This window comes from Dermochelys coriacea, chromosome 6, assembly GCF_009764565.3.
Source record: "Dermochelys coriacea isolate rDerCor1 chromosome 6, rDerCor1.pri.v4, whole genome shotgun sequence".
In the NCBI taxonomy this organism is placed as follows: Eukaryota; Metazoa; Chordata; order Testudines; family Dermochelyidae; genus Dermochelys; species Dermochelys coriacea.
This window is the reverse complement of record NC_050073.1, coordinates 100,509,857-100,537,427: the sequence shown is the minus strand read 5'-3', so window position 1 is coordinate 100,537,427 and position 27,571 is coordinate 100,509,857. Positions and strand designations below refer to the sequence as shown.

The following is a 27,571-nucleotide window of genomic DNA, read 5'->3' as shown; positions in this document are numbered from 1 at the left end:
AGCTGTAGCTCACGAAAGCTTATGCTCTAATAAATTTGTTAGTCTCTAAGGTGCCACAAGTACTCCTTTTCTTTTTGCGAATACAGACTAACACGGCTGCTACTCTCAGTCCTCCTTATAACAGCCCTTAACATATTTGAATTCACAACAGGTGCCCCTCAGTCTTCTTTTCCCAAGACTAAATATGTCGACTTTTTTTAACCTTTCCTCACAGGTCAGGTTTTCTAAACATTTTATTGTTTTTGTTGCCCTCCTCTGGACTCTCTCCAGTTTGTCCACATCTTTCCAAAGGTTTGGTGCCCACAACTGGACACAGGACTCCAGCTGATGCCTCACCATACTTTATGACCACAGAATCCAAACAATGCCAGTGAATAAAACAAACAAACAAAAAAACAAAACAAAAAACCCCTATGACTAGGCTCACCAAAATTCAAATATACTATGAGGAGCTAACAAATCTATACATTGCAAGATGCTAATGCACATCTTCACAGCAGAGCAATAAAACTGGCTTCAGTGTCATTTAAAATACGTAAATTATATCGTTAAATGCTTTTATTTCTCTTCAATTATAAAATAAACATTGCAAAAAATAACTCTTTTTTCCAGAAACATGCAAGTATTGCATTATCCTACGTTTTATTTTGAGTAAATTAATCATTCATTATTTCACATGGTAAAAACTAACCACACACACATGCATTCACAAATTAGATCATCTTTATCATACACCAATAGATTTAAAAAACAGATATTTTCTGATATCAATATAGTTATGCTGATTGCATTTTGAAATAGAGAAGCTGACAATAGCTTCATACAATATCTCTCAAGTATTGGCATAAATAGAACTTTTTAAATAGAACTGCATGTTTTTCACAGGCAAATTTTGATAGAAACATTAATACAAACAAATGTTGACAAAGCTAAAGCATGATAGCTTGGAATAGCAGTTAATTAAAAACTAGATTCATCATTTTAAAATTATTAGGTAAAAGAAAATACAATCTGAAATACTAAAAATTAAACAATGTATTTATACAACAAAATTGTCCTATGAAACAAAAGAAATAATTCTGATATTTTTGGAGGTATTTGCTCTTAACATTTTTGGAAAACTTGTAAAGGATTTGTATAAACTTGAGTTAGTACTTGTAGTGATACCACATCCCAATTCACAGCACAATCTTATTTCAGTTTATGCTTCAAGACAGCTTCTTAGTGGTACTCCTGGATTTTAGTTTAAATTGAGTTTGAAGAGTCTTTGAAAGGTGAAATTAATTTCTCGGTTAATCCCATATACAGAACAATTTTAGCTCATTTTTCTTCCATAACAAACGGACGTTAGGAATTGCTAAAACCCTAAATAAGTACATTTAAATAGGACACTTGCATCCTAAATTCAAGAATCTGAACTACAAACGCATAATTGAAGAACAAAAACCCTATCTCTTTAGCTGCAGCAGTTAAAGCACATAGCTAAAGTTACATTTCATTAACACTTCACTACAACATTGGAATTCTGCAACCATTACATTATTTATATGGAGTTATTTTACAACTTAGGAATTTGCTTAAAAGATAGGTTTTAACATTGCAAGATGCACTAAGTTTCTCCTGTCCAGTCATCAGATTCCCCAGCTGTAGCTCCAACCATTGTTATCACAAAACCACTTTGCCTCCAGCAGTCTTTGGTGTGCTTCCTTTTCTGTCAGATGATCTAAGAGTTTGATTTTCTGTTTTTTCTTTATACAAAAAAAGAAACATATGTAAAAATATTGTTGATATATTCAAGCATTCAGTAATATCTTCATACTAAAGTGCCATTATATGAAGTGTATCTAATAAGCAGGAACTACTTGGAAACACACCTTATCAAAAAAAAGTCAATTCACTCATAATTTAGGATATATTTCATAATGTGGGGGTACTTTTCACGTAAGTCTGCTCAAGAAGGCTTAAGTTAGGTTGGTAAAATTTGTAACAACTCTAGGGAATGATATAGCTAATGGTTAAAGGTCTCCTGGGTTTTATTTCTGGTTCTGCCACTGATTTCAACATGTGAATTGGGCAAGTCACAACGTATCATTTCCTTTGTTTACCTGTCTGTAAAATACTACTTGCCAACTTCATAAAAGGGTTGTGAGGCTCAATTCATCACTACATGTAAGCACAGAGATCTCTGAAAGAGCAACACTTAATTTCAGAGCTCTGTGCTAACAGAGATTCTTGGTACCCCATCATATCAAAAGGCATTTCTCTCTATCAAAGATATTTAGGACATTCTAATATACAGACACCAAGATATTCATTGCCCCCATTTCAGAAGAGGGGAAACAGGGCCCAAACCAACCCCGATTGTCACTGATTTTAATACTGCCATTAACTATAAATGGGAGTAGAATAACATTGATTAGAAAGTTATGTAACCTGCTCAAGGCCATACAGAAAGTCAGTGGCAGGAAGGGGGCAGAAGTCAGGAGCTCCTGACTCCCAGCCTTGTGCTCAACCCACTAAACAGTGTTATTCCTCTGAAAGGATGATGGATACTATATCAAGTTATCTATGCAAACCAATATTATTATGGGTTCATACACCAATATCTATGGTCTGGAAACTGGTTACTGAGATTTTTGTGAAATCCAGGCCCCCTTCACATCAATGAGAGCTTTGCTATTGACTTCAATGCACAACGATTTCACCCCTGCTCTTTAGGAGTCTGATTCTAAACCACTGAAGTGAGTGCAAAATTCTCATTATTTGTTTGCCCATGTACTACAGTAAAACAGATTTCTTAAATTGTCAGGCCAACATTTTTATTGAATCATCTATAGAGCACAGACAGATATTTGCTTTCCTTCCTGTATTTGAATCAGTTATCCTGTTACATTAAAATAAGGAAAACACTTATGCTGAAAGAAAATTTATAAAATCCTCAAAAATGAGGGAATACATATATGAAAACAATAAAACTAATCATCATAATAGTATATGATTGGATTCTTATATCATTCCTAACATTTATGATTCATGTCAATATCTATTCTAGGATGACTCATAATCTAATATTGTCTATTCGCTAGTAACAATCAGATCTACACATGCTTTTCTCTGAAAATTGACTTAAGAGAGGTCTCTTGTGGGCTGAAGCATTTAATTGATGTTCTTTGGGATTCTTCCACACTCCAAAATATACTTAAATTCCGAGCCTCTTATCTTCTGTGATTAAGACATCATAGATACAAAAGGAGGCATCTTCAGCACAATTCTCAACTCACGTAATTTCTTCTGCCTGAAAACTACCTAAGGGCCCAATCAAATCACACTAAAGTCAATGGGTGCCTTTCTACTAACTACTGTGAGAATTGGATCAGGATTTAAATTAGATTAATTTAAGATGTATAAATTATTCCAAGAATGAGATGGATCATTTTTCTCTATGTTCATCTCTGATGTGGGCCCAAGAAGGAACTGAACTCCAACATAAGTTTGTAAACATATATTTGCTAATGTAAAGATTCCAATGAAAATTTCTGCACTCAAGTACCTCGTGGATATTAGAAAATCCCTTGAATATTATGGCTCCATTTACAAATCATAAAAATGATTAACTCATAATTTTGATCATGCTACCAGTGAACTTCTATTCATTTGCCTCAGAGAGGTTTGTGAAACAGTTAAATATAGGTAATTCTATCATACTTGATCAAAACAATATATTAATTTAAAATGAAAAATAAATTAAACAGAAGCATACGCAGTTGTGATTTTTATCTTTAATCTATAGAGACCTTGATCTTTCAGTTACATACATACACAAACATAAAAACAGATATGTAATTACACATAGAAACTATGTGAATAGAACATTATTAATGTTGCAAAGTCAACCACTCAAAAGTTGGGCACCCTTGTGTATATGTATTGAGAGAAAGTCTGATTGTTTGATCATATACTATTTTTTCCATAGTACTCCTGCCTCATTCAGTGCACAGTATGGATGGTGCTCACTTCAGGAGAAGCTATTCAATATTTTATTTTATACTAGTTCAATGTGTGACCTCATGCCTTCATTACTGCACACTATTCAAACCCTGCTCTGAAGACTGAACTATTAATTTCCTCATGAGATTTGCTATGGCATTCTTCATTATAATATCTGAATGCTTCCCAAACATTAATTAATTATCTTTACAACCCCTCTTTGAGAAGAGAGAGTGCTGTTTTCCTCATTTTACAGACGGGGCACAGAGAGATTAAGGTAAAAAGTATCCACTAATTTTGGATGCCCAAGTTGAGACATCTAGGACCTGATTTTTTCAGAGCACTTTCTCTGTTCAAAGCATTGATTTCAGTTGCAGCAGTGAGTACACCGCACTTCTTCAAATCAGACCCCAAGGAGTATGTCTAAACTGCAATAAGACACCCACAGCTGGCGTGTGCTAACTGACTCGGGCTTGTGAGAGAGGGTGTTTAATTGCAGCATAAACATTCTGGCTCAGGCCTGAGCTCTAGGATCCTCCCACCTCGCAGGGTCCTAGAGCCCCGGCATCAGCATGAGCCCGGATGTCTACACTGCAGTTTAACAGCCCCGCAATCAGAGCCCCACAAGCCTAAGTCAGCTGACACAGGCCAGCCGTGGGTTATTAATTACAGTGTACACATACCAATAGTCTCAAGTCAGGCACCCAGAAAATGAGGAACATACAGTGAGTGTCTATCTGTGAAAAGCATCCGATGAAGTGAGCTGTAGCTCACGAAAGCTTATGCTCTAATAAATTTGTTAGTCTCTAAGGTGCCACAAGTACTCCTTTTCTTTTTGCGAATACAGACTAACACGGCTGCTACTCTGAAATCTGTGAAAAGTGTGATTGAAGAGACTTGCCTAGCATCACACAGGAACTCTGTGGCAGAGGCAGGGATAGAATACAGTTTTCCAGGGCAGCATTCAACTACCTTAACTGCGAGACCCACTCTCTTCTCTTCCTGCAGTCCCCTGCCTCATTTATAAAACCTTCCAGCTTGTACAACAAATGAGGCTAGGGTCCTATAAACAGCCTCCTTCACTGCACAAACCTGATTTACTCCCAGGGACAGGCAACCTTGATTCTGCCACTTCCTAATCTTTTCAGACCGTCACCTGCAACCTGAATAATGTTTTGAACATAGTTTTGTTTCTGTAATTTCCTAGTTTTTAAAAAAAAAACCCTAAAAAAACAGAAATTTCATCATGTGGCATCATGCTGACACCCATATGAGTCATCAGCAGACTCGCTCTTAGTTCAGGTGTCCATACGCAGACCTAGCATGGCCCATAGCACCCCAGAACTGCAACTGCAAGGAAAAGTTCTGCTCAGCGTTGGGCTAAAGCATGCCAAATGTGGATGGAATCTTTGGGACATTTAGTTGCTAAAAATCTAAAAAGTCTCCATAGAGCCTGTGGAAACTGTAATTTTTCAAAGGCTTGTAACTTGGCCAAATTTGAGCAGATTATCACAGGCAAGGAAAAAGACACATCTCTGACACAAAGACCATGCCTCTTGTCCAATGTCAAGCCCTTTCTCCAACGCATAGGAGCACTAGAGTTTCAAAGAAAAAGGTGGCCAGAATGTTTTAACATGGACAAAACAATATATCTTCCTCTAATCTCTTTCTCTGAAACAGCTGAGCTATTTTGGTTGAAATTAAAATCAGCCTGAGGCACACAGCTACCATGGAAAATTTAAAGCCAAACAGTCTAGCAAAGTTGTGAGAAACTGAAATCAGGGTTTTATAATGCGAAGTGTCAGAAAACCTTAATAATAGGTGTTTCTACTAGTTCCACCTATAATAAACAAAATTGTGAAGCTGATAGGGTGCGTTGCTATACATACAGAGTATATTTAAGAAGCTTAACTTAACAGCTAGTAATTGTAGATGTTTGGTGTAGCAGTTGGTTGTGTTGGAAGAGGAGGCAGAATAAATGTCAGATTTTGGTGTGTGCTAATTGTGGTAATAATAATGTGTGTTCTTGTGGATGGAGGAGTAGAGGATATATATTGTTAGCTGGTTTTCCTTTTCTTTAATTTCCATGAATTTGTAGAAATATGTCAAATATAGCAATCCAAAAACTGCTTCACAATGAAGGGGTTTTTTTGTATGCATACACAAAAGTATGAATCATATAATACCACTTCCAATTAAGAAGATCATTATAATTTCAGGTAACAAAATGACTAGATAAGTCATTTTGTATTTGTAAACTAGAATGAAGACCTCTGAAGTAGGAACACATATTTACACATAGCCAAAGTATCAGAGTATATGATTCGTTGAAAACCAACCATATGCAAGGGAATACTGATCAATACACTATTCCCAAAAACAGATAGCCACATTGGAAAGACACATTTAAGGAGCAGTATGAAAGACTTGTTCAAAGGGGCACAATATAGTCCTAAAAATGCTTTTGAGAACCCAAATTTTCACACAGGCAATATTCCATACCCAAATATTTGTGTACACAAAAATCTGGAAATGGAAAATTGCATGTAACAGATATGGACACACAATAATAAACCCTGCAATTTTACAGACTGTTCTGAGTTCCATTTGTAAATTGCTCCCTTAAGGTGCTCATAACTATAACCAATCACTTACAAGCTCATCTTTCGTGAATGACTGTCTTTAGTCCCATTGTTCTTTTGGTCAACTGAGTTAGCTGTATTACGGGAGGAAGTCGCTATGGGGGTGCTGGAAGAAAAGACAGCATTCCCACTAATATTGGTGGAACGAGTCCGGAATGAATCATCTGAAAGAAAGTAGTTGGCAATTATACAGGGAATTAAATCTGAATGAAACACAGTGACAACACATCTACCGGTAGGTTGAACAGGTGTTCCGACTGCAATATAGCATAAAATTATTCTGTCTACAAAAAAACTTTGCTAATTTAAAGATTTTTACTAAAAAAAAATTGTGTGGCAAAGTACTGAAAAATAGCTAATAATCTATAGACTTTTTGAGAAGGTCTACAGAACATGAATCAATTTTAATACATGAAATATCTCAGATATAATATATGTCTAATAGGCAGCTTTTTAAAACTGTCTCCCTTTCTACATACAAAATTTGTGAATGCAAATAATTGCAAGCACAATTTATGGCATCTAGAAGTCTAATTACTATTTTTAAAAACACCAGTCAGGAATATCCAAATTCATGTCTAAGGATCTACTACTTAAAAAACATATTTTTGCAAAATAAGTTACATAGAAAAGCAACTGAAAATGAAAAAAGTATATGAAGAATTGGTCAATGCATAAATATGATCATATTTCTCTATTTACTGAATGCTCGCTGTCTTTTCTGCTGGTTAATCCATAGGATCCCATCTCTAAATGCTTGCAAATTGCTAATCAACAAACAAAAGTTTTTAAACATTCCAAAAGCACATCATTAACGATTTTGGAGAATGAAATCCTCTTGTTTAGACCATGTTCAGGATATAGAGTAGCAGTGCAAGATCACTGTCTTTGTTTAGTCCCACCTCGAAAAAGCAACACATCCTCTCATTGCCTTTGCATGCAAAAACTCCTCAAGTGGAAACAGAAGCTGGCAACACCGCAGAAGAGCATATTTGAAAATGGTTAATAAATGAATTGGTGCTTTAAAAATGATTTTATTAGCATTTTAGACAGGATGGAGTCAAGCACCTCTAGGGGCAGGGAGGAAAAGTCAGAATTTATTACTTCTAATTAAACTTCAAAGGACCTCAGTGAAAAAGGGCAACACAGATGCCTTCTGAGGAACAAGGTGATCAAATCAAGGAAGAGCAGTTGGGTCAATCTGAACCATCTTTATTTAGTATTTTTAAATTGTCCAATTAAATTACTATCAGAGGGAAATCAGTCAGATTTCTGCCTGTTTGATTAGTAAGGGATATTGGAGCAGTCCTAGCTATATCTGATATAACGTTTGTGACAGGAAATTCTACCTAGACAGAATTCCAGTGCTGCCAACTCTGAGGATTTTATCTCAAGTGTCACCATTTGGATTTTTCAAAAAGCACCCAACAGCTGGAATCATGTTATTACTTGAGAATCTCATATTTGAATTAAAAAATGAAGTTTAGAGCTGATGTGGCTGCAAAGAAAAGCTTGACAACATTAACCTAAAGTCTCCAACACCAGAAAACAAATAAAAAGAACTCTACGGTTATCATTTTTAATTCTTATGATTTTTTTATGGTCTGACTCATGATTTTTGAATGCTTGGGGTTGGCAATTCTGGAATTCCTTCTGCAAGAGTTCTGCAAACCTATATTCAGAAAGTAAAATGAAGCAGGTTTAGTATATAGATGTCTCAAATGTTATATGCCATTGATACTTTTAAACAGTCTAATGTTAACTACATTTAGGTGAACCATTTTTTATTTGTATAGCTTTTGTACTGTATAAGCATTTGCCATTGGAAATATCTGTAATTGCTATTTTAAAAGATCTTTGGTTTGACCACAATATGAATCAAATTAACGCTTGTCCACTTATCCATAGCCAGAGTGAAATTTACGCTTAATGTAGTAATGATCTTTAAAGATCATTCCATATGTGGAAACTAAACAAATTAAACTATGCAATCTAAAATAAAAAAGAGATACTTCAAATAATAGAAAACTAATCTTTCCTGGGATTAACCTTGTTAACCATTATTTCTTTCTTTCCCTTGTCTACCAACTATGCAGCTCTCCATCACTGGCTTGTCTAATTCTCTAAGAAGTCACTTTGCACTTTATCTTATGCTTCCCTTTATGCCTGGAACACCCTTCCAGAATTAATTTGTAAAGACCCTATACGATTTTACTTCAAATTCTTCCCAAGTCTCATTTGGGACTACAACAGAACACCAAACTGATAATGGCTAGGGAGGTGGGCAGTAGGGATTATCGACAATTTTTATTTTTTTTATTTTTTGACTTGCAACTGAATAGTTATCAGATGGCTAGTTTACGTAACCAGGTGTTGCTATCAGTGTTCCTCTCCTGCTCTTTTCCTTTTGTCAAGTACAGTCCTATTTTTTTAAAGCAGAGTCTCTGTCTTTTAGTCAGTGTTGATACAGTAGTACAATGGAGCCCTGAACTTCTCCAGGGCCTCTAGGAGCTACTTTGATATATATAACAACAACACTTACCACTAAATGGTAGCATAGAACCCTTTCCCACTCCTGGTATAGAAGAAGTATATCCTGTTGCAGAACTTTTACTAGAAAAATAATTAGGTGATAAATTACCTATTGCACATTAAACTAAGTAAGTCACAAGCAGTGTTTCTGGGTCTTCAAATGTTTGCCATTTATAAGTCCAGATTTGAATTAAAATGGTATTTTTTCACCCGAATACAAAAAATTCACACCCTTCCAATTATAAGAAACTGCTGATTTAGGTCATTATTTAACAAGGTACTTCGGCATCAGTGGTGCAAGTAGAAATCATTTCTTGCCAATACGCTGCACTCATGGGAGGGACACAAAGGGGGGGGGGCATGTGACCCCCCATGTGATTCCTTCCCGCCCTCAGCCCAGGGTCCCTGTGCTCTCCCCCCGCCCCCATGATCCACATCCATTCCATGTTACCTGGAGGGGGTTCTCTGTCCTCCTCCTACTGCGCTGGAGACTTCTGTACAGATCCCAGGCAGGAGGACTCAGGAGACGCAGCTGCATGGAAGGGCTGGGGGCTGGGCTGGGGGCGGTACAGCTGTGCTGGAGGAGCTGCCAGCATGGGGCAGCCCCACATTCTGCTCCTTTCGCCGCTGTGGTTCCTGGAAAATCAGGACTCTCCGAACCGCAGCGGCCAAAGGAGCAGAAGAACATGGGGCCCCCTGGCGGCCCCATGCTGGCAGCTCCTCCAACACGGCTGCTGTACCACCATGAGCCCTGCCCCCAGCCCTTCCACACAGCCACATCTCTGGAATCCTCCTGCCTGGGGCCTGTACAGCAGCTCCACCAGAGGACAGGGGAAGCGGGGGGCAGAGGATGGTACAGCTGTGCCAGAAGAGCTGCCAGTGCAGGGCTGCCCAGTGGCCCCACGTTCTCCCCCTTTCACCGCTGTGGTTCCTAGGATAGCTCTGCATCTCAGGTTCTCTCCCGAGAACCGCAGCAGCAGCCCCATGCCAGCAGCTCCTCTGGCGCGGCTGCTGTACTGCCCCCAGCTCTGTCCTCCGGTGCAGCTGCTGTACAGACCCCAGGCCGGAGGTCTCAGGAGACGTAGCTGTGTAGAAGGGCTGGGGGCAGGCTCCTCCTGTGTGTTTCCGGTATGCCATACCAGCTATGAATATCTTACTGGTACTGCGTACCAGACCACACTACCATACTTGCACCACTGTTAGGCATGCACCTAACATTAAGCACATAAGAGTCCTATTGACTCATGCTTAAAGTTAGGCATGCTGCTGACTGCTGACCTAGTGCCTTAAGCATTTACTACATCTGCACAGAAGTCTGGTATGTTGTCCATGTAGGGGTGTGGCACAATAAAAGGAGTAAGGGTGTCTGCATAAAGTGGATAACAATTGCTGCAAAAATGTATTCATTGTGCCATTGTCCTGGATGGAAATAGCCAGATGGAAAATATATCCTGAAGTGTTTTGCAAATGAGAGCACAACATAGGAAAAGTGGTGTTATTTGGCCAAAAACAGATATGCTATAGATACAAACCAGTATTAGGTGATAATGGATAATATACCTCTTAGGTTATTCAGAGTTCTGAGATGGGACAGGTTATGTCCTGCTTTGCACAACTATAAGATGGTTTGGGGTGTTATACCTTAGAATTCAGGAGTACATTTTGGGGTGTATATTCTACATATTTTGGAGAATACATATATTTCTATAAGAGGTCACCCGAATTTGACCTTAGGAGTGGAATCTATTCGAAGAAAACATACTCAGAACACTTGTCTATGTTGCCATATTTTGGATGCAGTGCTTGAGTACTGAAAGACTGGCTTCGAACCAACTTGGATTTCTTCCCTTCTTTGCCTGAAACAAATAAGCAGCAAATACATTTAAAGTGAGGAAATGATTGCAATTTGTCTTTTATCAGTAGTAAGAATGTCTATTTACATTACTTCTTCTCAGTCTAAGCTAATTAAAGGAGCTGGAAGATAATATAGCAATAAATCTCATTTATATCACCCATCATGAATGACCAAACAACAATCAAAAAAATATTTAAGTGTAAAAAGACCACGTGTTCTCTAACTGCAATGTTTTCTTATGTGCACAGTGGGTGAAAGCCTGGCCGCAGGGGAGTCAATGGTACCTTTGTCTATTTTCAAACTTGCACAGAAGAGATAAAAGTATCCTAGAAATTTTTTAAAAAATTTGTTTCTTACTTGTTGATGCACTTGAAGAGCTTCCAGAAAGAGAAAGAGATATACTTTTTGACAAAGTTGATGACGTTTTACTGTCTCTACCTAAAACAAAGTTTATTGTAAATGCTGTACTCTGATAAATAGCCTTACTTTACATAAAGATGTAAAATATTATATACAACTTTGGTATGATGCTGGGGAAAATAGTAATAATACTATAATAGTATGATAGTAGCACCCTTGAAATAAGAGACAGACAGACAATCATACTACTACCTTCTTAGTAGAAAATATCATATTGGATATGTATTTTATAAATGAAATTAATACTATGCTATGTAACACACCATAAACATTTTTTATAAATTGCCCTTTTTAAAGAAAAAATGACAAAACAACAAGAGTTCTTTACTAAGTTAAACACCCACCATCATGTTTCCTAAAACACTACTATATTAATTTCATTTACCAAGAATCACCCCCCTAAAATAAAAACAAGAACCCACAAAAACAAAAAACTTACGCTTCTTTTCAAATATTTTATCACTGATAGACCTTCCCTCATTCTGCTGCTTCTCTTTTTCTAATTGTTCCTATTATGGAAACAATGTCATAAGGATGAGAATTTACACTCCACACAGGTTGAAGGCCTCCTGTAAATGAGCATGCTCCCAACCCACCAAGCTACAAATTCATTTCTTCTCTCAATTATTTGAACATAGTTTCCCTCTATCAATAACACTGTCATGTGTTCACTAATAAATATCGGCTGGAACCCAGTAAAAGCTCTGAATGATCTAGTATGCTTTTACTGTAGTAGAGATCATAACAAAAGAGTAGGGCAACACAATGTAAAGTTGACTCAGGAAATTTGGTCTTAACGTTCCCCTCCATGAAAAATGGTAAGTAATTTATGCTTAGTATGTTGTTTTTGACAATGTATTGTTTTCTTTTAAAAACACATTTCTTGAAACAAAACAAAACAAAATAATTCCTCATACATGACTTTGCACAAGCTAAGTGTGACGCTTTAAAGTACACCTACTTTTGAATTCAGGAAGGTCTCTGAAAAATTTCTTAACAGATAAAAATTACTATTTATTTAGATTCTTACAACTCAAAAGCTTCTTGATTTTTATTACATGATCTCAAAAAGATGCTTGTAGACTGAGATCAAGCAAGAGAAATGTTAGCCAGAAAGAAGAGAAGCTATAACACAGAAATTGGGTGTTTAAAATGGAAATGCTATATCTATTGTGCAATGTGGCTACTATGATTCTAGAATACATATAGAATTTAAAGGTCTGGCTAATAAACAGTATGAAGATACAAAATCAATATAGATGGACAATATTTAAATCCAAACAGATATAACCAATGTATTTTCTCAAGCTTTATGCTTTCTCTAAAATTAGCATCTAAAGTATTTACTGGAGTTAATAAACCTCTATTGAAAAAAAGGTATTTGAACCACATGCAATAATTTCTCATATTTTAGTAAACCCATTTTCACATCTGTTTATTAGTTAGTTTTATAACAGATAGTGCATATAATTATAGATATATGCATGAAATATCATTTCAGTCAAATTATTTCTAGTAATGTCTTCAGTGTGCTTGGTGCTTTCCAAACAGAGTAAGCATGATCCCTCCCAGCTATGTAACATTAGCTTTGCTTTCCTGTACCACACCTCATACTACACACCAACAGAACCTAGAAAGGTCTATTTTTTTCTTTTCTTTAGAATTCTAGTTACTATCCACACAAAAAAACTTCATTAAATCATGGTTAAGATTGTTCAAGTGTAGTTCCAATTAACTAAATAATTGAAATCAAGGAAATCACCAATTTATGCACCATTAACAACCAGATTAGTTCATACTGTCCAGATGTACTCAGACTCCTCATGCAACCACACACCGAACACATCAAGTTCCTCAAAATCATGCTCGAACACACAATTTAACTCCAGCCTCAGTGAGACAGACATTTCACCATCACATCATATTTTTACTATCCTAATGTAGAATGTGTTACTTCTAACCAAAGTGTTCAGAGGTGGCAATTAAGCTTGAGAAATTGGATACATGTAAGGAGAGTGTGAGGCTCTGGCTTGGGGCCAGTTGGAGGTGCCAGGATATGCCTGGGGTGGGAGTGTGGTACTGCCAAGGTGTGTTTCAAGTAAGACGCTGCACTACTCTGGAAGGGGACAACCAGGAGGTGTGGGCGTCTCAGTGAGGAGAGGTGCATCAGAGATGCGGGTGAGGACATACAAATATGGGCTTGTGGCAGTTGAGGGTATGGGGCTCTGACAAAGGCAGGTGCGGTCAGGAGCATGCAGCATAACCCCACCAGGCCAAGGCCAAGCTAACATGTGCATTCTTGTGACAGGGTCGAGCCAGATGGCTACAGGAGAGTAATAGAAGGCAGATATATTAGCCCAGGTTAAGCAGGTCCCTTTTCTCTGGGTAAGGGAACAGGAGAGGTTCCAGAACAATCAGGAACCTTCTGGAGACAATTAAGACAGACAGGCTGATTAGAACACCTGCAGCCAATCAAGAAGCTGCAAGAATCAATTAAGGCAGGGTAATCAGGGCACCTGGTTTTAAAAAAGAGCTCACTTCAGTTTGTGGTGCACGTGTGAGGAGCTGGGAGCAAGAGGCGCTGGGAGCTGAGAGTGAGAGTGAGAGTGAGAGTGAGAGTGAGAGTGAGAGTGAGAGTGAGAGTGAGAGTGAGAGTGAGAACGCAGACTGTTGGAGGACTGAGCAGTACAAGCATTATCAGACACCAGGAGGAAGGTCCTACGGTGAGGATAAAGAAGGTGTTAGGAGGAAGCCATGGGGAAGTAGCCCAGGGAGTTGTAGCTGTTGCACAGCTGTTCTGGGAGGCACTCTAGACAGCTGCATTCCACAGGGCCCTGGGCTGGAACCCAGAGTAGAGGGCAGGCCCGGGTTCCCCCCAAACCTCCCAACTCCTGGTCAGACACAGGAGGAGTTGACCTGGACTGTGGGTTCATGAAAATGGCCAAACTGAGGGCTGCAGTGCAGCTCCAAGGTGAGCATATCTGCCAATAAGTGCAAGATCCACCAAGGTAGAGGAGGAACTTTGTCACAATTCTATAAAGGGTAAACATAATAGGGGAATTCAGGGAGTCTGAATTAGTCCCAGTCCACAAGCACCAGTGCCCAAGCCAGCTCTTACTTCCCTGTTCCAAATGCAAGAAATCTGGGTAGAGGTGGGCACCAGGACTGAACTGAGTATAGAACTTCAAAGCAGGGGTGGGAAGTCAGCTCAGAAATTAGTCGGATAAGCCCCTTAGGCATTCCTGCCTAGGCACTGATCCAATCTTACCCCTTGACTGAGCTCACAAGACAGCCTGCTACCTAGCAGATCTGGCTGGAGCTTGAGATCAGCAGAGGAAGTTGAGCAGGGCAGAGAGGCTGCCTAAAGTGTTGGTGAGTGGAGCTTGAGAAGGGGATGCTAGTGCCCAGCACAAGAGGCTCAGTGGTGTCTGCAGAGAACAAAGAGGGCCAGGTATGGGGGCTCTGCAGCAGCGTTGGAAGGACAAGGTAGTATTTCTAGGTCAGTATTGAACCTGTGATGGCTCGTTTGAGAGAAGTCCTGCCGCTGTGAACAAGAGGTGGTGTGTTAAAGCAGGCAATCCTTCTCCAAAACCTATCAGGCCCTCAGCTCTCACACACCAGACAGGTCAGGGAGCAACTGGCACCTACCTACATTACAATTAAAAACCACAGCTTACCCAGGCCAGCTAACTCAGGCTTGCGGGGCTCAGGCTTAGGGGCTGATGAAATTGCAGTGTAGACTTCCGTGCTTGAGCTGGAGCCAGGGCACTATGACCCTGTGAGGTGGAAGGATCCAAGAGCCTGGGCTGCAGCTTGAGCCGAAACATCTACACTGATGTGACACAGTCCTGTAGACTGAGCCCCACGGGCCAGCTGTGGGTTTTTATTTGCAGTGTAGGCATATGGAGAGCTGACTGGCTGGTGTGTGAGCATCCAGGGATATGGTAGACTACCCGGGGGGAGTGCCAGCTGCAGAGTTCTGCCAGGCTTACAGCTCCAGTGAACCACAGTAGATTTAGAAGCTAGAGCAGCAGGGAAGCAATAGCATTTATCTGCCTTCTTTTCCAACACTGAGAGGCTCCTGAGTGCCTCCTAGCCCCTTGTGCTCCATGCAACCCACACTGAGCCTCCCCCTGCTGGGCTGCAGCTGTCATTGGTTCCAACCCCTTCTTTCTTATTAAGAAAGTCTAAAGCAGATACACAGCCTCCTTTGGCTTTCTTGGCACACAAGAAAAGTTATGACATTAGCTTTTTTGCATATGGAAGCTGAGTGTGAATTTTGAAGTATTTAGATCATTACATTACAAAAGTCTGCCAAAACATGAGGGTCTCCTGGAAAATTTCATAAAGGAGAGCTGTTAAAGAGCTTAAAAATTTTTAAGCTACAAGGCTTTCAAGTGTGAAATTTCTCCAAAAATTCAGTCTCCTAACTGACATGGTGTAATCTAGATAATAATTAGAGAGAGGTTTATGTTGTTTTTAGAGATTTAACCCTACCTTACAGTGGAAAAGAAAACTATGTAGCCCGCAGCACACCTCCATAATACACACTTCACTACACCCATACTCTGGAATCACCTTCCCAAAAACATATATAAATATTTAACTTTAAACTATGAAACTGTGGCTTATATTTAAAAACATACCATTTCCAACAGGAGTTGTTCTTCTCTTTCTTTTTCTTGATCCAACAAATCATTTTCATAAAACCTTTTCTGAAACTGATTACAGTTTAAAATAAAAAAAAGTAATAGAAATAATCATATATCATGCCATACATTTTTAACTCTCACTCGCAAGTGTAAAAGTTGGAAGGCACTTACAGTATCCACAGAGATTTCCATTCTGTCCAATTCTAACACCGTCTATAAAAAAAGTTAAAATAATATTTTTACCCTAAGCTGTCCAATAACTCCAAGAACATGCTAAGTTTAAGCTTATAAGGAAACTTGTCATGGTAGGAAAGCTTAAAATACTGATATTCAATACCTTCATAGAATCATAGAAGATTAGGGTTGGAAAACACCTCAGGAAATTATCTAGTCCAACTCCCTGCTAAAAGCAGGACCAATCCCCAATTTAATAATCCCAGCCAGGGCTTTGTCATGCCTGGCCTTAAAAACCTCTAAGGATGGAAATTCCATCACTTCCCTAGGTAACCCATTCCAGTGCTTCACCACCCTCCTAGTGAAATAGCTTTTCCTAGTATCCAACTTACACCTCCCCCACTGCAATTTGAAACCATTGCTTCTTGTTCTGTCATCTGCCACCACTGAGAACAGCCGAGCTCCATCCTCTTTGGAACCCCCCTTCAGGTAGTTGAAGGCTGCTATCAAATCTCCCCTCACTCTTCTCTTCTGCAGTCTAAATAAGCCCAGTTCCCTCAGCCTCTCCTCACAAGTCATGTGCTCCAGCACCCTAATAATTTTTGTTGCCCTCCGCTGGACTCTCTCCAATTTGTCCACATCCTTTCTGTAGTGGGGGGGGCCGAAACTGGATGCAATACTCCAGATGTGGCCTCACCAGTGCCGAATAGAGGGGAATAATCACTTCCCTCGATCTGCTGGCGATGCTCCTACTAATGCAGCCCAATATGTTGTTAGCCTTCTTGGCAAAAAGGGCACGCTATTGATTCATATCCAGCTTCTTGTCCACTGTAATCCCCAGGTTCTTTTCTTTAGACCTGCCACTTAGCCAGTCGGTCCCCAGCCTGTAGCAGTGCAAGGGATTCTTCCATCTTAAGTGCAGGAATCTGCACTTGTCTTTGTGGAAACTCATCAGATTTCTTTTGGCCCAATCCTCCAACTGGTCTAGGTCACTCTGGACCCTATCCCTGCCCTCCAGCATATCTACCTCTCCCCCAAGCTTAGTGTCACCCGTGAACTTCCTGAGAGTGCAATCCATCCCATCATCAAGATCATTAATGAAGATGATCAACAAAACCGGCCCCAGGACCGACCCATGGGGCATTCCGCTTGATACTTGCTGACAACTAGACATGGAGCTGTTGGTCACTACCTGTTGAGCCTGATGATCTAGCAAGCTGTCTATCCACCTTATAGTCCATTCATCCAATCCATACTTTTTTAACTTGCTGGCAAGAATACTGTGGGAGACCATATCACAAACTTTGCTAAAGTCAAAGTATATCATGTCCACTGCTTTCCCCATATCCACAGAGCCAGGTATCTCATCATAGAAGGTAATCAGGTTGGCCAGGCATGACTTCCCCTTGGTGAATCCATGTTGACTGTTCCTGATCACTTTCCTCTCCTCCAAGTATTTCAAAATGGATTCCTTGAGGACATGCTCCATGATTGTTCCAGGGACTGAGGTGAGATTGACTGGTCTGTAGTTTCCCGGATTCTCCTTCTTCCCTTTTTTAAAGATGGGCACTATATTTGCCTTTTTCCAATTGTCCGGGACCTCCCCCCATTGCCAAAAGTTTTCAAAGATAATGGCCAATGGCTCTGCAATCACATCAGCCATCTCCCTCAGCACTCTCGGATGCATTAGATCCAGACCCATGGACTTGTGCATGTCCAGCTTTTCTAAATAGTCCTTAACCCGTTCTTTCACCACTGAGAGCTACCCAGTGCAGAAGTCTGGGAGCTGACCTTGTCTGTGAAGACGGAGGCAAAAAAGCATTGAGTACTTCAGCGTTTTCCACATCATCTATCACTAGGTTGCCTCCCCCATTCAGTAAGGGTCCCACATTTTCCCTGACCTTCTTGTGGCTAACATACCTTAATGGGGTCCCATTTGTAAGGATTTTTTTAAAACTGAAGAAACATTTTTGTATTGTTGAGAACATAAGAATGACCACACTGGATCAGACCAATGGCCTGTATCCTGTGTTCTGACAGCGGACGGTGCCAGACACTTCAGAGGGAATGAACAGAACAAGGCAACTACTGAGTAATCCATCCCCTGTTGTTCAGTCCCAGCTTCTGAAAGTTACGCTTAGGGAAACCCAGAGCATGGATTTGTGTCTCTAACCATCTTGGCTAATAGCCAAGTTGATGGACCCATAGTTGATGTATCCATCCGCCATGAGCTTATATAACAACCCATATGCTGAGAAGTTAATGCTGCAATCAGAAAATGCTCATAGAGGTCTGTTTTCTCACCAAATCCCACTCTGATTCACAAAGGAAGGGCTAAATTGTGCCATTTATATATGATCTAAATCTAGCTGCGCTGTGCTAAAGTGACAGCACGAGAGTAATGCAGACACTGTCAATACCTCTTGGGGTTCCCGATTAAACTAGGGTGGGGAGAGGTAGAGTAATTTGTGATGACCCCCAGCCTTTTCTGGGATGTAGCCTACCCATTCTGCTGGCTGACGTATATGAGGAGGCAAAGCTATATTTAATCTATACCCCGCCCACTCACTCTTAAGGGGAAAGAGCTGGCACACATCCATAAAGACTGCAATCCAGGTAGTCCTAAACTGGCTGCACTAGGAGAAGAGGGCATTTTTACTTCCCACCTCTTTCCTCAGTGGCTGTGTTGGGAATAAATACAATCTAGCACTAAGAAAATGCATTTTGTTACTAAAGAATAGAAACAATAGCAAAACATTTATACCTCAAGTATTCTGGCTCATTTTTACCAATGTGAACCTTTCTTCCCATACCTGTATTCATACTGCTGCCCTTGGAGCAGGCTGAGGCAATCACTAAACAAGAAAGCCTGACTCACAGTGTCAAGCAGTTAACTGTATTTTTAGAAACCAAGAAAATATATCCTTGTCTTAAATTCAGCAGAATATAATATATTTCAATCTGACATTTTCTCTGATTCCACTTGTTCAAACTGACAAAAAGAATAACCGAATCCTTGACCTCCTATCCCAACCTCAAGAGCAAAGACATCAATTGTCTTAATTTGCAGTGACAGCTGCAACATAAAATGTTCCTTGATCAGAAAAATACTTACTCGTTTTACAATAGTCAAGACATCTTTATCTTTTTCTTGACAGAGAAGTTTTCTTATACACAACTCTAATTGCTGAAGTAAATGTTTGTCCGTGGGGACCTTCAGGGTAGATTTCACTTTTGGCAACAAATAGCAAAGCTTCATTCTGTAAGAAAAGGAATTCATATTTAACTTCTAATGCAGATAGTGAGCAAATACTTGGTTCCATTGTTTAATAAAAGCAGTAGCCAATTTGACTCCACTTCATATCTGCTTTTATTTTTCAGCTTAACTCTAAACTAGAGTTTTATGAAGTCCTTTGACTAAGTAAGAATGAAAAGCAAAGCTGAAGAGTGTGAAAAGCAACACTTAAAATGTAAGTTATTTCTAGCCCCAGGGTAAAATTTTCAAAGGCACCTAAGTGACTTCAGAGCTGGAGTCCTATTTTCAAAAAAGTGACTTAGGGACAGATTTTTAAAAAGTATTTAGGCACCTAAAGGTCTAGAAGGTGCCTGGTGGGATTCTCAGAAACATGCAGGTGCTGAACTCCCTTAGGTATCTGGTTCTTTGGCATCTAGGAGTCTCATTGAAAGTCCATGAGATTTAGGCTCTTAAGTGCCTAAGTCCCTTTTGAAAATGGGACTTTAGACATTTTTCAAAATGTTACTCTTGTTCTCTGGTCTTCCAGGCTACTGCAGGAGAGGAAGTGCTCTGTATTGTGACGCTGCTAGATGATTTAGTCTGAACAAACTCTCCCTGACCTGAAGATTGATAATCACAAGGAAGGGCCTACAGGGTGGAGGTAAGGCTGAAGGGGAGGAGAACCTCTAAAGAATTCAGGGTAATTCTGGATGGGATAATGAAATGTGGCTGCACTTCTGACTCCTAGCAGTTTTGCAGGTGCTCACACTGAAATGATAAAGTTGTGACTGCCTGATGCAATATCACTGAACATTCAAAATTCTATAAAGTATTTAATAGGCTTTCCAGTACTGCTCTCCATAATGGTTTACTATGCTGCATGAAACTGTTAATATCTTTCTAAAATAATTAAGCTCAATTTTACAAAGTAGCAAATGCCTGCAGAAACTCTTTAAAGCAAGAGTTTTATTATAACGGAATTATATACAAAAAGTTGTACCTTGTCAGCTATGAAACTAAATTTTTGAGGCCATTTTCTCAAAATAGCAAATTTAACATTTTTCAGTTTTCTTCAATGATTCTCTGATTTTGTAATATAAATTCAGTTTGATTAAAGAAATAAATATAAATACAGGAAGCAAATTATTTTCAAACAGATCTTCTTCAGACACAGAAAACTAACATATTTACAGTTCTGAAAGCATTTTCTAGAATGTCATCAGTACAAAAATAGCATACTATATTATTACAAAATGTGGAATCTGAACCACTGTGTACGTACTGAAATATGAAAGTAGAAATATAAAAAATGCCGTATCAGATTTGGTCAATGGGCGATCTAGTCTAATATTCTGGCTCTGGCAATGGCCAGTGCCACATGTTTGAGAGAAAGCTAAAAAAAACCCCAAGCAGAAAATTATGGAATAAGATGTCCATAGGGGAAGTTTTTACTTAACCCCACCAGTTAGTAGCTGGCTTATGCCAGTATATATGAGGTTTTAAATCACTGTTTATTTTTAGCATACTGATACAACTGTGGATGCTCTCAATGTCCATATTCACTTTTATGAATCCTGCTAAGCTTTTGACCATGCTGATAACTTGTGACAATAGCTACTGATGCATTCTGTAAAATGCATTTCCTTTTTATCAGTGGTAAATTTGTTGCATTTCAATTCCACTGAATATCCCTTTGTTCTTGTATTAGTGGTAAGAGTAAACAGAAGATCCACTACCTTCACTATACCATTCTCATGCAAAAACTATGTTAAAAGAACATTAAGGTTGCAAAGTGAAATACTCTAAGGTTTGGACATGACAAAGATAAGGCTGTTTGTGCAACCTTAACTGTGCCCTTTTTTGCATATACATTAGGAGTTAGTATTTTTTCAAATGAGTTAGTGTTTTTACATGATCACCAACTGTTTTTCAAATATACAATATATCAAAATAATACAATTTTTACACAACCCTAGGTATATATGTGTAGAACATTATACATAATGTAAAAATATAGTATTTCCAACATTCAAAGAGAATTTATTTCACATGTTTAATATTTAGGTTTTGTTTTTATATTCCAATGGATTACAAAATGTGTCTTTTTTTTTAAAGTTGTATTTCTCATCAATAAATTTTATCTGGAATTCTGCTGCCTCTGAACTTTAAGTCCCTCTGAGGTTCCTCACAGTCTTCTTAACTTAAATAATTTTGTGACTGACACAAATTTCATTACTGAACTGTTCAGTTCACTTCCAGATCATTAACGAATTTATTAAACAATAAAGAGCCATGCACAGAACCTGCAGGCACCCCACAGTGAATCTTTTAGGTTGAAAATTGATAATTTATTCCTATTTTTTCTATCCTAGACATTTTCTAATTTGTGTCAGTACTTTAGCCTTCATATTGTGTCAAAAGAGGGCTGATCCAAAGTTCAATTAATTCAGTGGGAGAGAAACCCATTCATTTTAATGGGTCTTGAATTAGGGCATCGAGTTTCTTTAATAGACCTATAAAGGTCTTTGTAAAAATACAAATAAATGATATCATATGGTCCTCCTCTAACCACTATTATGTTGACATGCTCTAGTAGATTAATAGGTAAGATTTAACTTTATAAAAAACATGCTTTTGTGTCCTATCATATCATGTTCTTCTGGATATTTTATAATCCTCTTTTTCTTTTAAACTATCACAGAAAATCTTAGCCCTGTTACTCAACTTATTTAAAGAAGCCATTTAATATTATATTAACATACACCATGAAACTAATTGGGTTGGTTTTTTCCATATAAAATTTCATACAATTGGTACAATACCTCACATTTGCTACTGGATCATGAGTAAGCTCAAGCACAGGTAGAAAGAAGTATTTACAGAAGAATGATTTGGAAAACAGTTCCATAATGAATTCACAGGTGTCTAAAAAACGAAGTCTGTTCCAGTAACTTTTTCCTTGGCCAAGCTCTGAAAAATAAAACCCCAAAAAGGTTATCTGTAACGTTTTCAAAACGAAATAGATCATGTCAAGGATTATCCTGAGATTCGCAAAAAGAAAAGGAGTACTTGTGGCACCTTAGAGACTAACAAATTTATTAGAGCATAAGCTTTCGTGAGCTACAGCTCACTTCATCGGATGCATTTGGTGGAAAAAAAAACTTTTTTTTTCCACCAAATGCATCCGATGAAGTGAGCTCTAGCTCACGAAAGCTTATGCTCTAATAAATTTGTTAGTCTCTAAGGTGCCACAAGTACTCCTTTTCTTTTTGTGAATACAGACTAACACGGCTGCTACTCTGAAACCTATCCTGAGATTGAAAGTGATTTTAAGGGTTGTGATGGGGTCAATAAACTTGTCACAAACCCCAGCATGTCAGCCTATCTCAAATTCACTCTCTGGTTGAAATCCTCACCTCACTGAAGACAGTGCAGTTTTGCCACTGATTTCAATGAGGGCCAGGATATCATCCTCTGTGTTTGATTAGCCCACTGAAACATCAGAACTACCAAGTGACACAGCTGGTACATGGAACAGAAATTTGTGCATTTCATGCTACATATCAGGTGCATGAAGCTAGAGCTGTGTAAACATTAAGGATCATTAATGAGGGCTTTTCATCCTTCTATGCAATTTTTGAGGAACTACAATACAGATCAGTAGGTCAAATTTGTCAGCTGCTTTTAAATTATTTAAATCCTCTATAAATTATTCATTTTTCAGAAAATTTATCATTCAGCACTCTTTAAAATGCAGCCTCTAGTGTTCTATTTTCTAAGAAAAACTGTGCTTTGTATAATACAGCACCTTCAGCTAAAAATACTGAATTCCAGCAGTGTGGTTTACAGGATCTTTCAGCATATGGTAAATTTCCTGCATAGACTTTTCCTGCTGAGTACTTTGCATAGCTGTGGTACATATTCACACATATTCACAGATATTATCTGATGACATGTGTACCAAACTGGTGGTCCCGTATGTCTTCTGAATATTGTTTCTTCATTGATGATATGGTTACAGAGTACAACCCTAAGCACCATCTCCTTTTCATTTACCAGAATTAATTTGCTTGTCATAAAATAAACAAGAAAAAATTACTGCTTACGTTCAATCAGTTTCTGAATCACTTCATGCCTCTGTTCTTGTTTGCGATTATAGCGTAAATAAACACAGAGAGTTCGAGCAGCTGCTTTTTGGACAGGGAGAACATTCTTAAAAGAAACAGGAAATACAGTTAAACATCTAAAGGCATGTATAGGTACTTCTGGACACACTATCAACTACAACAGAAAAATAAGACAACTCATCAGGTTCCTTCTGAAAGTGTGATATTTTGGCATGTGTTTTTATTTTTCTTTTTTTCCCCTTGCAATATATTCTACATTATTTTTTCATTCTAAGGTTAACAGGTATTACACTTCAAGTTGAAATACTTTTTAATGTACACTCAGATCAAGTATTTTTACAAATACACTCCATTAATATTTAATTAGACCTCTTTTTTAATTCAAACAATGTCACTTTTCAGACTGATAACAGCCAAACAATAACTTATAGATACAGCTGGTTGAAAACATTTAGTTCCATAAAATGTAGGAACAAACTCAGAAACATCTGAAAAAGGTCTGAATGTTTAACATTGAACCTGTATTGTGTTCTAGGCACATGTAGAACATAACTTACTGTATACTGAATTTTGATTTCAGTTTTTGTGGGTCTGCATGGCTCCTGATGTGTGTGGTATTTACAGACCTATAATTTTGGCAAAGATTTGTCATGGTTATTTTTAGTAAAAGTCACAGACAGGTCACGGGCAATAAACAAAAATTCATGGAAGCCGTGACTTGTGACTTTTACTGCTGCGGCTCCATGATTTCCCCTGCCACCGTGGTAGCTGGGAGCTGTGGGGATCCCCTCCACTTGTGGCAGCTGGAAGCTGCGTGGGGGGAGGGAGAGGTCCTCCACCCAGGGCGGCTAGGAACTGCAGGGTGACCATATTTCCCAAGAGAAAATGGGACACCTTCCACCACTCGCCCCAGGCGTCCCCCACCCCCTCATAAGGCTGTTGCCCATTGCTGGAACCCTGAGGAGGGTCCCCTCAGGAGTCTGTCACTTGTCCCTGGAACCTTGCAGCCCTCCCTCCACCCCCATCACCTTTTGCTACTGTTGGCCTGTCACTGGAACCCTGTCAAGGTCCCACTGATTGCCAGCTCCAGAATGCTGCAGCCCCTGGGAGAATGTCATGGAGATCTCTGGAAAACTTATGAGAAGAGGCTGAGGGAACTGGGATTGTTTAGTCTGCAGAAAAGAAGAATGGGGTGGGGGAGGGATTTGATAGCTGCTTTCAACTACCTGAAGGGGGGTTCTAAAGAGGATGGATCTAGACTGTTCTCAGATGACAGAACAAGGAGTAATGGTCTCAAGTTGCAGTGTGGGAGGTTTAGGTTAGGTTGGATGTTAGGAAAAACTTTTTCACTCAGCTATGCAAAGTACTAAGAGGGTGGTGAAGCACTGGAATGTGTTACTACGGAGGTGGTGAAATCTCCTTCCTTAGAGGTTTTCAAGGTCAGGCTTGGGATGATTTAGTTGGGGATTGGTCCTGCTTTGAGCAGGGGGTTGGACTAGATGACCTCCTGAGGTCCCTTCCAACCCTGATATTCTATGATTCTATGAAGTCAGGGATTGCATGACTTCCATGACCTCTGTGACAGAAACATAGCCTTATCCATGATCCAACAAAGCACTGAAGCTGTTGCTTAATTCTATCCTTATTCAAATAAAGCACTTGGGTACATGCTTAACTTTAAGACCCACAAAAAAGAGTCATGAAAAGTGATAGTTTTCTTCAGAAAATTTTGATTTTTTTTGTTAAAAAAAAATTCTTAAAACCAAAACACTTTCAGCCAAAACCCAAAATATCTGGATTCGGATATGCTGCTGCAATACCTCATGGGAGCTGTAGTTCAGTTGCCCCACATCCTCATTCTCCTCTTGGGGCTGAACTCCCCAGTCAGACTTCATCTCCCATGATACAGCACGGCTGGGGGACTCCCATAAGGTACCGTCTCCACTCACCAAGGGGGAAGACCATGGTGCATAATAGGATATGTAGTCCGACCAGGGAGCCTGGACAGGAGAGGAAACTGAGAGCATAAAGCAACTGAACTACAGCTCTCATGAAGCAGCACAGTACCATACCAAATTGAAATATTTTGGTTGTTGAGTGAAAACTAAAAACATGTTTTGCTTTTCAGGCATTCGTTTTCCATTTTCCAGCAATCTCTGTTTATGGGTCAGCTTTTTATATAGTTACCAGATATTCACATGCCACTGAAAAGGTTTACCATTCATATTTTATTCATATGTGTGAAAATAATAAAGAGCTCCCATATTCTTTTCTTTTAAAAATATTTTAGTTTTAACTAAAATCATTTAACTGTCATGCACATTTTCTACATTTTGTCTCATATTATTGCTAGTAAGCTATATGAGGCCTGATTTACCATTGAATTACTCCACAGAAATCACTGGCATATCACTGGTGTAAAACTGGAGTAATGCAATGGTGAATTGGGCCCATCAACTTTGAGCATTTATTTATATAGTTTACCCACTTTCTCTACTCTCTCCATGCCTTTTTTTGTGTTTAAGCTCCTTGGTACAGGGAGTGCACGTTCTACTGTTTCTGGAAATCACTTAGCACACTATTGGTGCTACCAAAAATAAACAACAAATAATGCCTTTTTACAGTACTCTTTCTCCTCGATTAATTTAACAAGGCCCCAATCCAGTCTTTCTAAAGCACAATTTATTCCATGGAATTAAATGTCACAAAAGAAAGAGTGTAATAGAAAGTAAAGCTAAGGGATCAAGTAAAAGATTCATTTTCCAGACGAGAAAATTTTGATTTACACAAAAACTTATTGAGAATCAGCAATGGCATGGGAAGGGAAATCCAGAAAAGAATACATGACAATTTCATGAAATGTTAATGAAGTCCAACTTTTCCTATGAAAGGTGGGGGGAGGGGTTAGGGGGAGTTCTTTGAGCATTTTCTTATTCTTATGTGATAAAATTAGTGAACAATCTAACTTTGTTCTATAGAAGATAATATAATAAATACTAATTTTAAATAACATATATAGTACATAAAGGTATTATTTATATTGTATTAGTCATTCTAAAGCATCAGAAACAAATATGAAAACAACAGAAGAGAGACAGAGACAGCTTGGGGCTCACATTTGTCATAATGATTGTCAACATTCTGTGCAAAAAACGATAATAAATCTGATCACTAGATATGATATGAGGCAGGCATGCATATTTTTGTAGTAACTTCTCATGAGTTCTCCATTTTAAAGAAGTTGCTGCTCTCTGTTCCGCAGTCGTTAGTGCCGGAATCAAGTCAGGGACAGTCAATAACTAAAAATATAAAATAAAAACTTTAAAAATTTAAAATCTCAAGTCGTTATGACACAGTATTAATTGAAGCCTAAAAATTATGTTAATTTAGAAATCTATAAGACTGATTTGTTCCTATGTTTGCACATGCAAAATCCATTCATCCAACCATGTTGTTATATGGCCCCCCCCAGCAATGGACAATCTGATCACCTCCCTACATTAATAAATTTGTACTCACAGCATGCCCGTGAGGTAGGGTGGTATCATCCCCATTTTACAGATGGGAAAACTGAGGCACTTGCCCATGATCACAGAGGGAGTAAGTTACAGAGCTGGAAGTAGAACCCAGGTCTCCCAAGTACTCATTCAGTACCCTAATCACAAGGCCATCTTTCCTCCTAAAAGGATTAACTGTCTGAAAGGGCAGTTCTACATAAAGTTACCCAGATGTGCATACAAATTACTATTAGACACATGCAACTACACTTTGACTATGAAACCATAAAGATGCAATTGCACAACTTAGATGCAACTTAGCTACTATGTTTGAAAATTTGATCCCTTTTTATGCCATCACGTGCCAGCAATGCCCCTCTGCCATGTACATTGACCAAACTGGACAGTCTCTACGTAAAAGAATAAATGAACACAAATCAGATGTCAAGA

General features: G+C 38.8%; 1 protein-coding gene across 5 annotated transcripts in view; it reads right to left on the bottom strand.

The window, feature by feature from the left end:
- Positions 1 to 543: 543 nt before the first annotated feature.
- PPP4R4 (protein phosphatase 4 regulatory subunit 4) overlaps positions 544 to 27,571 on the bottom strand; it is a 123,907-nt gene continuing 96,879 nt past the window's right edge. For 3 of the 5 annotated variants that reach the window (XM_038407857.1, XM_043516702.1, XM_043516700.1), the window contains 12 exons: positions 26,741 to 26,923; positions 23,604 to 23,709; positions 22,320 to 22,467; positions 19,378 to 19,522; positions 16,260 to 16,301; positions 16,083 to 16,157; positions 11,876 to 11,945; positions 11,374 to 11,454; positions 10,924 to 11,017; positions 9,172 to 9,242; positions 6,643 to 6,793; positions 544 to 1,748 (listed from right to left, as the gene is read on the bottom strand). In XM_038407857.1, coding sequence (XP_038263785.1) covers positions 1,724 to 1,748; positions 6,643 to 6,793; positions 9,172 to 9,242; positions 10,924 to 11,017; positions 11,374 to 11,454; positions 11,876 to 11,945; positions 16,083 to 16,157; positions 16,260 to 16,301; positions 19,378 to 19,522; positions 22,320 to 22,467; positions 23,604 to 23,709; positions 26,741 to 26,923 — 1,191 coding nt within the window. In that variant the 3' untranslated portion in view covers positions 544 to 1,723. Of the gene's footprint in view, positions 1,749 to 6,638; positions 6,794 to 9,171; positions 9,243 to 10,923; positions 11,018 to 11,373; positions 11,455 to 11,875; positions 11,946 to 16,082; positions 16,158 to 16,259; positions 16,302 to 19,377; positions 19,523 to 22,319; positions 22,468 to 23,603; positions 23,710 to 26,740; positions 26,924 to 27,571 lie in introns of all 5 variants that reach the window. The other 2 variants (XM_043516698.1, XM_043516699.1) reach the window with 2 other exon arrangements.